Raw genomic sequence first — 13,657 nt, forward strand, 5'->3', positions numbered from 1 at the left:
ATTAAAAGAGATACGTTGAGAAACAGTTGCTTGTAACTTTTGCAATCATGTGCAGTATTTGAATGTGCAGTATTAGAGTGACTTCAGATACCTTGCATGCAATGCTCAATCTTAATTCAAACTAAGGCTAAGTCTGTTAACCAACTAATTCTGCTAACTCTTGCACCATTATACATGGTTCAGTTTTTATGGCTTCACGTTATTTGAGGGACTTCATGGAATTATTTATTTTTTACTTTTTTTTTATGTCACCGCAGAATTTTTTAAAGGTAAAAAGTAAATAAATGGTGGGGGGAAAATTAAAGAAATTGGGAAAATGATCTAAGATTAATTGGATGTTTTCGTTTACATTCAAATTTAAAAATATATATAAATATTTAGTTTTAAAAGTCTATGGATATTATGTCATTATGTCAATGACCTATAAGGTGCTAAAAACTACAATCTCAGATACGGAGTTGTTTTCTTGTTTGACAACATAACAATACATTTGAGATTGTATGGGGAAGTGTGGGAGGGTGAACAGATGGCACTTTCCTAACCAATCAGACACTGTTGTTAGGAAGGTTCTGTCATCTGAGCCGAGCAGAGGAAATCACACTTCACCAATATATGCAGGAGGAAGTACAGTCAGTATAAGAGATTCTTTTACATCAGAACACTAATGTATGCTGACGATTCATTTAAGGTTTTGTCATTAATCAGACACATTTCAATGGAAGCTAGTCTCAAAAATATGTGTATTTTGTTTAGTTTGCTGATAATTACTCCCCACCAAGATTTCTCGATGTATTGCTCTTGTGGAAAAGCTTAAATTTAAACATATTCTATCACAAGGTGCCTGAGGTAAATGAGATCGTTGTCTTATATTTTGTATAACAATGTAAAATTGTATAAATAAACAATGCATTTTAAACCCTAAATTGTTTAATGTGTAAAAAAAAAGTAAATGGCAAACTTTAAAGCAATGAAGTATAAACTACTGTAAAGTTTACGTCCAATGTGCTCAGTATTGGATGAAATAGTTCTTCTTTATCATTTCAACTGAATTGGCTAAATATATATATATATATATATATATATATATATATATATATATATATATATATATATATATATATATATATATATATATACACACACACACACAACAGGAGACAGAACTAACAACCACTTGCATGTCACCATACATCAGCAGTCTGAGATGGTGAGTGGTATTATTGAGTTATTAAGCCATGGAATTTATTTATTTTATGTTGAAGCCGTTCAAAGAAAATATTTCATTTCATGATTCCGAATATGTATTTAGGGCCCCTTGAATGTTTTATTATTTGTACATTAGCAATGTATTTGTGCTGTGGTTGGCTCAGCCTGGCCTGTAATTTGTTAAATAACTACATTTATTTCTTAATTGGATTCCCAATTCTATACTTTAGATGCTTTGGTTATATAATTTATATTTTTATAGGTGAGATCAAGTTTTTCCACCATTAAAGATTGAATGGAGGACTGCCTCTGTTGAGTACATTTCTCATTTTCTATATAATAGAGAAACACTTATGTTATTGTTAATTTTATAAGAGAGGCTATCAGGTTGATTTATAAAAATGTAGATAATAAGTAGTCTTAGTAATTAGGCCTTTGTGGGAAGACCACAAAGTTTTAATATAAAATTGGGAACACATACAATGTAAAAAGATGACAAAGAAGTAAAGATGAGGCCTGTAAAGTCACTGCTGACTCAGTAGTTTTCATGACATGTACAAAAACAAGTTGCTGCACAAACAGGTTTAATTTAAACAGTTTTTTATTCATGTTTGTCTCCTACAAAAGCTCTAAAGTGAAAAAAATCCTAATCAATTGTTTTTACAATATTTTTCCATTTCCATTTATTTAAGAACATATTTAAATATTTTGTCTTCATTTTTTGTCACATATTCCAAAGTTAAACCTTTAGAGATTTTTACTTTTTTTTTTCTTTATCCCCCCCCCCCCCCCCCCCCTTTATGTCATATTAATATTTCTAAAGTGAAACCTTTAGAGAATAAGACAATTCTGGAAAGTGGAAAGCACATTGCCCGACAATAAGGTACGTTATATTGTACGGCAATTCCATTTTTAAAAATGTCCGAGATGTTGAAGTCCATTTTTAAAAACGCTGCTTCGACGCACCGCCGCGTCCTCTGCGTGTCCAACGCATGCGATATTTGCTCTGTGGAACAGAGGCAAAACTCGCTTCTCCTTCCTCTCCAAACCTCATCCGCACAAAGAATGAGGGCCATTGTGTCGCTCTCGTGGCATACCTGACCTCATTCACATAAAGAATGAGGATCATCTTGGCATGGACGGGACGAGGAACGACGTAGAACCGCGAGGGCCACTCGGGCCTGCCTCGAGCTGCCTGGACGGTTCAGCCTCCTCAGGAGCATCCAGGGATGTGGAAACATCAGCAGTCGAGTATTCCTCAAGGTTTACAGCATCTCAACAGAGAAGAGTAAAGCTCCAGATCAACGTTCGGGCAGAGTGATCTCAGGAACCCACTCGTTATAGCTGCGACTTTCTTCACAGAACAGGTGAAGCTTCTCCAGAGATGGGTCCACCCAGGAGTCCTCAGCTGGGTTCTGTTAACACAGAGCAGAAGGGTTTAAAAATGACACAAATTAACTTGCACTCTTGCACTTAAATGTTAGATATAAACATGTTCTCACCGTTATAAGGACACAATGCGCGTCCTCGAGTTGACCCTTGGTACCAACAAGAGCACTGAGACGTTTCAGGTCGTTTACTCTGACGATGCTGATGTCGTTGTCAAAGCAAAACGCTTGGATCAGAGTAAAATGGATCTGGAGAGCGATGTCGCACTCAAAGTCATCAGTGGCCAACAGGCAGAAAGACACACTATCAGGGTCCCTATGAAAACAAAAGTAGGTTTGAATGAGTTAACCCGTACAGCAGCATAATGACATGGTTAAATAGACAGGAAATGGAAAAGTTCCTCCAAACTTACTCGTTCATTATTTTTGCGCATTCATAGACGCCAACAGTGAGGCGCCCCTCCGCCTTGGCAGACAGCAGAACTTCGGACAGAGATTTGCCTTCATTCACCATCTTGGTGTGTATTAAAGTAGGACGTAGCTGTGTTTGAAGTATAGTAGTGGCTCGAGCGGATCGAAATAAGTTGTGGGTGAGTTTCCTGCTGACACGCGACCAGTACTTATAGAGGGATAGTGGCACGCGTTTGCACCCCGCGTTCTGATTGGCTGATCTAAACAATAAAGGAAAAGGACGTATTCACGGCGCGTGCCTTTAGACTTGCGTGACACCTATAGAACTGTAAGAAAGGATCAAACTCTGATCCTTTCACTTTTGTCCTAATTAAACAGACCAACTTATTCTACTCAAAAGACGTGGCATAAATTCAACAAGCTCACAAGAAATACGCGCATGTTGATGGGTAGCTGTCATGAGATAGTTTAGAAAAGTTCACGTTTTGCGAAAATGAGCATTTTACTGTTTTTGTTTTTAAATACATATTGTTCATTGACATGTTTTTTTTTCTGTTTTAAGAACTATAGTGAATGTAAAAATTGTTGATATTGGCGAATGCTGACCAGTTTCAGAACGATAAACTTAAAAAATATAAATTTTAACCTAAAATATCGACGTTGACCAAAACAATCAATAATATGCCTGCATAATGAGTGAATTAACCAACATGTAGGCCTATACATTCCATCATTGCTCAGTTTGAGAATAGTTAGGCATAATTTGGCATGTATTAAGTGTTTCTAGAAAAAAGAAACGAGTTAGGCAAAAATGAAAAGGGTTTATTTAAATGTATTAATGACAATAGAAATATAGTTCGAGCAAGCCTTTAACAAATCTGGAGAATGTGGTTATCACTGATGGGTGAGTTTATCCAACTCTTGAGGATGATTTTATGTGCTGAAAGTTATTTATTACCTATTGCTGATTGTATCACATGCGTGTGGCTAATTTGCATACCCAAAGGTGACCGGACTTGCGGCACGTGGCATCTGGACGTGCTTCTCTTTTGCTATGGAAACACTCCCCATCTGCTGATGGGGGAAGATAAGGATCAGCAGAGCAAATTTCTGCTGTATTTAGCAACTGATACTTCTATATACTCCTGCAGACACAAACACTTTTTATGGTGCCTTTCTATAATAAACGTGATATAAATATAGGCTACTTAATTACATTTAAAATCATTACCTCACATTTTGAATGTGCGAGCTTTAGGCCTATATTTGTTTAGTTCCTATGCTTATGACTTAAATTAAAATCGTCTTGAACACATCTGAACAAACTGACTTTTATTCGTTTGATGAAAGCTAAGTCATACAGAGTAAAATGCAATGGCTTTGTAAAAGGATGTTGAAAATGACTGTCCTAATCTGCAGCTGCAGGAGAGACTAAAAGTAAAAGCAATTGTTCGCTTAGTCTGCTTTATGCTCGAACAGGTTAGTCTTGGAACACCTGTCACTCTCGCGCACTGAGGGGGGCAGGGACGGGATGCCCGACCTGCAGATGTGATACTAGAACAATGCATCTATACTCGTGGCAAGCGTCTTTGTTATTTGAAATCAGTTATTTCTCTTTCATTGTTTGTACTATGTACTGGGTAAATAAAGCACAAATTTACGCTCGGTAGAACTTTCTGTATTATTGTAAGTGTCATTTTATATTTTTAAGCTATAATTTATATCGTTTGCATGTATGCAACTTAATTTGCCAAAAAATAAATAAATAAACATGTAAAACGAATTTTTACATTGTTTTTCCTGTTGTTGCAGCCTCCCTACAGACAAAAAAAAAAAAAACTTGCACACAATAGTCATATGCGCTGCTGGGCTGCGAGAGGCCAATGGGGGCATCCTAAAGTGAGGCCTCTCCATCTGCTCCTGTTCTGCGGGGTATAACAATAGGCCTGCATCAGTCATTGTCAAGCTGTGATCTTTAGCCTCTCAAACAAACAAAAAAAAAATATATATATCCTTCCATATAACCTTGCATTCGTAATGCTCTGTGATTCTGATGTTTTTGTACGTCATTCATAAGTGTTGTTTTTCCCCAATGTTTATTAAAACCTATCAACAAAATGACAAAAATAAACGCGCATTTAAACCAAGTCGTTTATTCGCACATCATTAATTGCGTTAAGGCTGCGAATGTTTCTGCACTTGGAGAACATAATAATATATACTACTAAAATTTCAGGGTGGCCTACATTTGGAAAGCTGCCTCTGGTCACGTGGTCCGTGGACGTAGCAGGCCAGATTGGGCAGCGGGGCGTCATGGCACGCGCATCTTATTTGCATTTGTAAAGGCCTCTAATAATAGAACTTTCTGAGCTCACAATAGGGCCGTTTCCACAGATGGCCACACTCCACCTGTCTTTTGCGCTGAGGGCGGGGGGATGCAATCCCCTTATCCACATTTGCTCACTTTCACCATTAAATAAATATTTAAGTTTACGCAAACGCATTCAACAAATAGAAGTGTAATTTTATTTTCTGTAATATACTTCATTTTACTAAATACATTTCTACATACCTGCTATATATTTGATCAAACAAAACATAGCTCTAAAAGAGAAATGTGTTGAGAGTGAAGAGAGATAATAACTTTCAAACAGTTATGTGTATTTGGTTCGGAATTAGAGAGATCATAAAACATTTTAATACAGCCATAAGATACTAAAACACACAAAACTTTCCAAAATAAATAAATATGCTTTTGTGAAAGACTAATAGCCTATCTAAATAAATACAAAATAAAGTAGGCCTAAGAATAAGATACAGCTCAAAACTAATGCATTTGGTTCTATGATATAAAAATGAAATAATCAACATAATTAGTTGAAGTCTGCAGAAAGTCTAAAAAAGTGTCATTACAGCCCTCATCAATCTGCCACGAGCCGGAGTGTGACAATAACATTAGCATACCAATGCACCATTCAAAGGAACCAATCAGAGGACGCTTCTTTTCATAGCCACTACGAGCCAGAGAGTATAAAAGCTGCGAGCCCACGCCGTTAGAGCACCAATCCTTTCGGACTACATCCAGCACCAACCCTGCTATTTGCTCCGTGTGGAATTACTAAACCAACATCATCATGACTCTCGAGGAAGTTGTCATCCAGAAGCCCAGCGAGAGAGCTCAGTGCACTGGAAAAGCACTGGAGGAAGTTTTGGTTTCTTCCAAAGCGAACGACTGCCTTACCATTGGCGTTTACGAATCTGCCAAAGTTATGAATGTGTGAGTATAATGTCCATTGTTTCTTCCATCATGCAACCATTTTTAATCAAGCATTTTGACTGATTTATTAGTACAAGTTGTGCTTATAATTTGCCTTTCTTTGTATTTCAGAGACCCAGACAGCGTGTCTTTCTGCGTCCTGGCGATGGATGAGGAGTTTGAGTGCGACATCGCTCTCCAGATCCACTTCACTCTCATCCAAGCCTTCTGTTTCGACAATGACATCAGCATCGTCAGTGTGAATGACATGCAACGTCTTTCTGAGATTGTTGGTGACAATGCTGAACAATTTGAGGATGCTCACTGCGTTCTTATCACGGTATGTATGCGGAAAATAAAATAATAATCAATAGCCAAAGCAGAAACTATATTTATGCATTTGCAACGTTTTAGGTGCCAAGCTAAACATGCATTTTTCTTCATCACAACAGAAACCAGCTGAGGACTCCTGGGTGGACCCATCTTTGGAGAAGCTTCACCTGTTCTGTGAAGAAAGTCGCAGCTATAACGAGTGGGTTCCTGAGATCACTCTGCCCGAGCGTTGATCTGGAGCTTTACTCTTCTCTGTTGAGATGCTGTAAACCTTGAGGAATACTCGACTCATCCTTCGAAGCAAGGATGCTGATGTTTCCACATCCCTGGATGCTCCTGAGGAGGCTGAACCGTCCAGGCAGCGCGAGGCAGGCCCGAGTGGCCCTCGCGGTTCTACGTCGTTCCTCGTCCCGTCCATGCCAAGATGATCCTCATTCTTTATGTGAATGAGGTCAGGTATGCCACGAGAGCGACACAATGGCCCTCATTCTTTGTGCGGATGAGGTTTGGAGAGGAAGGAGAAGCGAGTTTTGCCTCTGTTCCACAGAGCAAATATCGCATGCGTTGGACACGCAGAGGACGCGGCGGTGCGTCGAAGCAGCGTTTTTAAAAATGGACTTAAACATCTCGGACATTTTTAAAAATGGAATTGCCGTACAATATGACGTACCTTATTGTCGGGCAATGTGCTTTCCACTTTCCAGAATTGTCTTATTCTCTAAAGGTTTCACTTTAGAAATATTAATATGACATAAAATAAAATGAAAATAACTTAAAAATCTCTGAAGGTTTCCCTTTAGAAATATTTGATATGTAAGAAAACTATTTAAATGTTGGTTTGCATTGTAGAAATTTTGGAGTGCATACAAATAAATGTATTTAAAATGAACAACTGTGTCATGTTTTCTCTCTTCAGCAGATGCCAAACATTTTAATTGCATTCACAACATATTCACACCATAGCTGGTAGCCTGTGACATGCATACATTTAGGCTATAGTTCGAGAATGATCGACGTTCAGTAGCTGGGTTGTATTGTTGTAGCCTATATTTGGTTCAGTTGACAAGGCATTGCAAAATGCATCAATTTCCTGACATAGTAAATACTACAGAAACGTGTTTAAAGTAGACATAATATATATTTTACTCGCTGCACGCGTATCACTCAGCCTCGTTTTCATTCCCGAAACGTATAATTACGTCTTTAGTGAATAATGTCCATTTCTAAAGTTTTAATTCCTAAGTAACTCTGGATTGGGGGCAGCAAATAGTGTCATCTGCCATCTGCAGCCGCTGGTGATCTACATGTGTATAGCTGCAGCTCAATAGAAGCGCGCTGTCCCGTTAAATTGGGGGCCCAAGCCAGCACAAGGAATTCATTGTTACCTCGGCAGATGTCTGAGCCACGACGCTACTCCATCTGCCAAGTAGCGCAGATGGGAGGTGAAGGCGGTGTCGCGCGGGTGAGTGTTGGGCTGCACTCTTATGGCTCGCTGTCAGTTGCTGTATTGTTTACAAACCGCCCGTGGCTTCTGCACGGCTTGCTGCAGCTCTCAGCGTTGAGAGCGGGACTTGAATGAATACACACTGAATATGTAGGGCTATTTAGCGAAAGGTTATACACAAAAATGGAGCAAAGCATTAAAATCAGACAAATGTTATACGTTTTTATTTGCAAAAAAATAAAAATAAAAAAGCTTCCTGACTGAAACATACATTTTACATAAGTTAAGCCACTGAAAATTAAGTACAATTTCTTGTGTAAAAGGAATCTATTTTAAAAGTATACTGAATTAGTATGTAGTTTCTCGTTGATTTATTTAATTATTTGGGTTGCACTTTATTTTACAGTATACGTGTGCTTGTACTTATAGTGTACTTACAGTGTATTTTTCTAAGAAAGTTCTGGTAATACAAGGTAAATACATGGGGTAGGGCTAGGTTTAGGGGTAGGTTCAGGGTTAGTAACTAGTTATTACATAGTTATTGTAATTACTATAATAATTACAGAGTATGTACATGGGGAACAGGACTGTAAAATAAAGTGCTACCATTATTTGTGCTACAAGTGATAATCAGTAATGCTACAGTAACTCCCACAGTCATGGGCGTAGGTTTAGGGGGGACGCTAGGTACTAGTCCCCATCAATATTTTGAGATGACAAATTTGTCCCCACCAGTATTTAGCAAGCTCCTTTGAACTGCTATTTGGATCTTTGCACTGCTATTTGGATCGATTCTAACGGCCAGGATGACGACAGTACAAGAAACGGCGTAATTTGATTGGCGGCGGGGTATCTGACAGGCTACACGCGCGGGCCGGGACTACTTTTGTGCTTGCACTAGCAGCGAGCGGGTGATGCGCAGGGCCGCGCGCTGTGTGTGTGTGTGTGTTTGTCCCCACCAAAGCAGAGACCAAACCTACGCCCATGCCCACAGTAATATGCAGGTTGGTAAATGGTTTGTGTGCCCCAAAATTAGAACTTTGCTAATGTATTCACCCTCATGTTATCCCAACTCTGTACCTTCTTTATTCTGTGAAACATGAAAAGAAGATATTTAAAAAATGTTGCACTGATGTTTTGAACATATGTAATGAAAGCCATTGTGGTCAAGTATTGTTTTGGACCCCATTGACTTTCATTGTACTACTGAGAAAAAGAGTGAATAAAAGGGATGAACAATGCCTTTAAGAAAGCACACACAGTTTTGAGGTGTGTCGTAGGTTCCTGTAAGCACGGAGACTGTCTCTTTTAGGATCTTTGACGACTCCACTGATGATAGGCACAGACTCAGCTCCATTGTTTTTTTTAACTCTGTGCAGTAGTATGCGGTAAACCCCTGTAATGGGACTGCGAATACGCTTTCCTTGGTTATTGAGAATATGTTCCTGAGTGACTCCCAGTTTCTCCATGATACATTTTACCTCTTCCTGGTCTCTGTCTAACTCCCCTGGGCCGGCCTCTATTAGATGGATGGGGTTGAGCTGGTATAAGGGAGGTATAGGCCGGAAGAGTTCCACTGGAAGCAGCCACTCGCAGCCCAGCATCTGGTCTAGTGCGCATCGCTCTAAAGGTTCTGCCTTCAAGATCCCCCTGATCAGCCGCTGACATGGAGCTGATACCCAGGTTGGCAGGATGTAGGTACCCTCCAGCACGCTTTGGCGCAACTTGGCCACAGTGTCAGCGCGGAAAGGCAATGTGCCAGTCACCATGAAATAAAGTAGGACGCCCATTGCCCACACATCCACAGGTGGCCCGATGTAAGACTCATCTTTGAAAAGTTCTGGAGCTGAATAAGGAGGAGAACCGCAAAAGGTGTCTAGGACTTGGTTGAGATTGTTGACCCTCGTGCTGAAGCCAAAATCTGCCACTTTTATGCAGGAGTTGGTTGTATAAAGAACATTTTCCGCCTTCAGATCACGATGGATGATATTTTTCTCATGCTGAAATGAACACAGATATATAAATTCAAGAAGCTGTCGTCAATTCAACATTCTCATCCAATGATTCAAATTATTTGGGTCAAAAATCTGTTAAGTTTAACAAACCTTTTTTATGTTGGTTTTATATGGTTTTGAAAAGCTTTTTTACTATATATAAAAAAAAAACTAAAATGCTTTTAGTTTATATATATATATATATATATATATATATATATATATATATATATATATATATATATATATATATATATATATATATATATTGGTGTGTGTCAGACAAAATTTTGCTTAAATTTAATTTAGTTTTTCAAAATACATTTTAGCCCAGAAATTGGCTCTTCATAGAAGAGATGTATTCCAACCATGCACTGCATTTTTAAGGGTTTTTGAATTAATAGAATATTCATTATTAATATTCATTATTAGAATATTCTAATTCTATTCTTTAAAAAACACTTGTACCTTTTAGACTTGCAGTATATTCATCTGCTGCTTGTTTTCCTCAAAAAAAAAAGAAAAAACTAACACTAGCTTTCTAATCTTTTTGTATTCTAACTGTTTTCTTTTCATTTATTATACAATTTAAAAAAGCAACAAAAAAGACCTCTAACACTAGCTTGCTCTATTCTTTTTCTATTCTTACTCTATTTTATTTTTATTTATTATTTTATTTTAAAAACCTTTGCTACATGCACTGCATTAAACTAACTGAGATTTGTTATAGCATTTGTATATCATTGCTCTTTTGTTGATTTTGATTGCTTCCATTGTCCTCATTTGTAAGTCGCTTTGGATGAAAGTGTCTGCTAAATGTAAATGTAAAAGATCTGGATAAAAATGAGCATCATGTCACTAACCCATTTAACAATTTTACTGTACTTACTATTGATGTGTTTTCTATAATCTAGATCTTAAATCTTAATCTTAAAAAGTGATATAGTATTGATATAGAAGGTCTAACCATGTATTTAACTGCTGACAGGATTTGGGCGAATACAATCTTGCTTTCTTGGTCACAGAGTTTTCCACCGGAGCTGATTCTGGTGTGGAGATCTCCTCCTCCGGCGAGCTCCAAAACCAGGTACAACCGACTTGGCGTCTCCAGTACCTCATAGAGCTGCAGTAGGTTTGGGTGATATAAGCTCTCCATGCTGGAGATTTCTTTAGACAGCATCCTCTGGGTCTGCAGGTCGAGCCTCATCTTATCCATGATCTTAATGGCAACCTTGTCTACAGGAAACGCATGAGGAATAAAATCAGGATGAGGTCATCACACATTAATCCTGTTACTTTCTTAAATCTGACCCACATTTTCCATTTCCTAACCTAGATTCAAAAAGTGTTTATTCAAAACCGGTTAGATTATGCTAAAGCTCGTCTACCTTTGGTGAGGGCATGGATGGCCAGTTTGACCTTCGAAAAGTTTCCACAGCCGATCTGACCGCGGACCTTGTAGAAGCCCACCCTTCTACCCACTGTCAGTTCCTTTATTATTTCTTCGTCATTGCACATTTCCAGAGTTAACTTTTCCAGGGGTGTTAGATGCTTGGAAGGGTCTGCATCCTCTTCCGGCTCTGACCCACATTCTGAGCTGTCCGTCAGAGTGTAAATGTTGTGCCGATGCACCTGCGGCGACACCTGACTTGCCCTTGCAGGCATTTTGCAGCTGCTTAATGCTGAAAAACAGGAACCAACAGTAACCAAGAGGAAAATTAGTTACAATTCACAATATTTGTATGCATAGAAATGAGAAAACAGTCTGTGCATTGCATGTCGAAAATATTTTAATATATTAAAATAGCCTATCCTAAATAAATATTATAAAATATGCTTGTTCCTGAGGAATAACTCAATCTTAATACGCAATCTTAAAGGGATAGTTCAATCAAAAATTTTAATTCTGTCATCATCAGTGCTTTTATACTATGGAAGTTAGTGGTTACAAGGAAATGAAAGAAACTCACACAAGGTTTGAACAACTAGGCAATGAGTAAATGATGACAGAATGAAATTTTTTAGCTGTTATGAACATTTAATTACAGCCCGTACTAACACTAATCGTATAAATAAGAAGTTTTACATAAGATTATTAATTATTTATATTTCTGTAGAAGTTAACAAACATGTAAATTGCACTTTGTTGACTCTAAATGTATAAAAAAAACATTAGCATGTAAAATAAATGACCTTACCGCTGTGCTCTTGTAGAAGACCAATGCATGGCCGCATTTCTTTGTTATAGGATTAGAAGTCAAAGAATATGTCCACATGTTCATATTGAGTTTCTAAAGTCAAATAATAATATTAAGCTTCTTTAACAGATCTAAAAATAAAAATAAAAATCAGTTACATTATGTTTTTGTTAAGGTAATGTATGCCCATAACGCAGGCATTCATTTTAACTGTCCTCTTCTGTAACTGCATGAATAAAGATCATTGATGTGGTTTCTCCTGGATAGTCTTCCTGTCTCCAGGGAAGTCTTCAGCTCTCTCTGTCCATGACTCTTTCAAAGTGAGAGAGAACATGCTGGTATCATGTTTCCTAATCTGCCAGCTTTATTTAGAGTTACCTTAATCCTCCCCGCTGTCCTAGACGATGCCTGTGATGAACAAAAGCCAAGAACCGCAGCCAAATAACCAGCAAACATGTGCACCGCTGATTCTTTTAAAGCTCTCGTGGGAGATATGTCATGTTTAATCTGCTGAGACACATACAATCATACAGAAGGTCAGAAGACTTTAGGGACGTGATTGTCAGTGATCTTAATGAGGCTGATCTCTGACTGTGCAGCGTAGGATCATACGTTATGTAACAGCATTACTAATGAGATTACTGCAGGACCACATAAAGGGGTTTGGCTCATATGATTATTACAAGTCCGCTAGCCTCTCAGTGTGAATGATGAGGCTTTACATTTTCATGCTGGAGAGCATGTGTGCTGCTCGTGAGCATGACGGCGCATGCTGTTTTCTTCGGTGTATAATATCTGCTTTTATTCTCTACCAAATAAGTGCAAAATACGTCAAAATGTTTAGTCTTGTTATCATTGATTAAAACTATTAAAAACATTTTGGTTAATTGAAATAAAGCTGATATATACTGATATATATATATATATATATATATATATATATATATATATATATATATATATATATATATATATATACATTTTTTTCAAAATTATATATTACTAAAATAACAAAAATGTTGCATGCAATGTCTGCATGGAATAAATTATTTTAAATATTTTTTTTTTTTTGTGATTTAAACTCTACTAAAGTAATTAATTTAAATTATCTGAATGAACCAGCATATTCCTAGTATTTAATGTAAGCCAATTCCTTTGTGTATTGTGAGCATGTGCATGTGCATGTTTGTGTTCCTGAAGAAGTCACCGAATTACCAGCCATCTCTGTTGATGAGATTACAAACTTTGACTGGAAAATGGCAGTTGTGTTTACAGGTGTCCTGAACAAATGCAAGCGCACTCAGGCCGTAATCTCCTGCAAATCCATGTCACCTGCCGTATCCTCCCTTTCTGAATGACCTCATATAGCAGTCTTAATTTTTTCTCCTCTTCAGACGAGAGTCCATCAATCCGTGAAGGCTCTGCTG

The 13,657-nt window shown here is 37.8% G+C and overlaps 3 protein-coding genes across 3 annotated transcripts; 1 reads left to right on the plus strand and 2 right to left on the minus strand.

Annotated features, from left to right (window-relative positions):
- Nucleotides 1–2,457: 2,457 nt before the first annotated feature.
- Nucleotides 2,458–3,167, minus strand: LOC127941464 (growth arrest and DNA damage-inducible protein GADD45 gamma-like). The gene is made up of 3 exons (XM_052536519.1): nucleotides 3,008–3,167; nucleotides 2,709–2,910; nucleotides 2,458–2,621 (listed from the first exon to the last, which is right to left on the minus strand). Exons 1-3 carry the CDS (start codon nucleotides 3,106–3,108, stop codon nucleotides 2,508–2,510), a joined length of 417 nt encoding a protein of 138 aa, XP_052392479.1. The 5' UTR covers nucleotides 3,109–3,167; the 3' UTR covers nucleotides 2,458–2,507.
- Nucleotides 3,168–5,927: 2,760 nt separating this feature from the next.
- LOC127941463 (growth arrest and DNA damage-inducible protein GADD45 gamma-like) lies at nucleotides 5,928–7,356 on the plus strand. The gene is made up of 3 exons (XM_052536518.1): nucleotides 5,928–6,282; nucleotides 6,394–6,601; nucleotides 6,714–7,356. The coding sequence occupies exons 1-3, from the start codon at nucleotides 6,140–6,142 to the stop codon at nucleotides 6,825–6,827; spliced, it is 465 nt and encodes a 154-aa protein (XP_052392478.1). The 5' UTR covers nucleotides 5,928–6,139; the 3' UTR covers nucleotides 6,828–7,356.
- Nucleotides 7,357–8,234: 878 nt separating this feature from the next.
- LOC127941501 (serine/threonine-protein kinase NIM1-like) lies at nucleotides 8,235–13,146 on the minus strand. Its single transcript, XM_052536583.1, has 4 exons — nucleotides 12,231–13,146; nucleotides 11,421–11,714; nucleotides 11,000–11,268; nucleotides 8,235–10,038 (listed from the first exon to the last, which is right to left on the minus strand). Exons 1-4 carry the CDS (start codon nucleotides 12,265–12,267, stop codon nucleotides 9,283–9,285), a joined length of 1,356 nt encoding a protein of 451 aa, XP_052392543.1. The 5' UTR covers nucleotides 12,268–13,146; the 3' UTR covers nucleotides 8,235–9,282.
- Nucleotides 13,147–13,657: the final 511 nt, after the last annotated feature.

The sequence above is a fragment of the Carassius gibelio genome, chromosome A21 (assembly GCF_023724105.1).
Source record: "Carassius gibelio isolate Cgi1373 ecotype wild population from Czech Republic chromosome A21, carGib1.2-hapl.c, whole genome shotgun sequence".
NCBI classification, from domain to species: Eukaryota; Metazoa; Chordata; class Actinopteri; order Cypriniformes; family Cyprinidae; genus Carassius; species Carassius gibelio.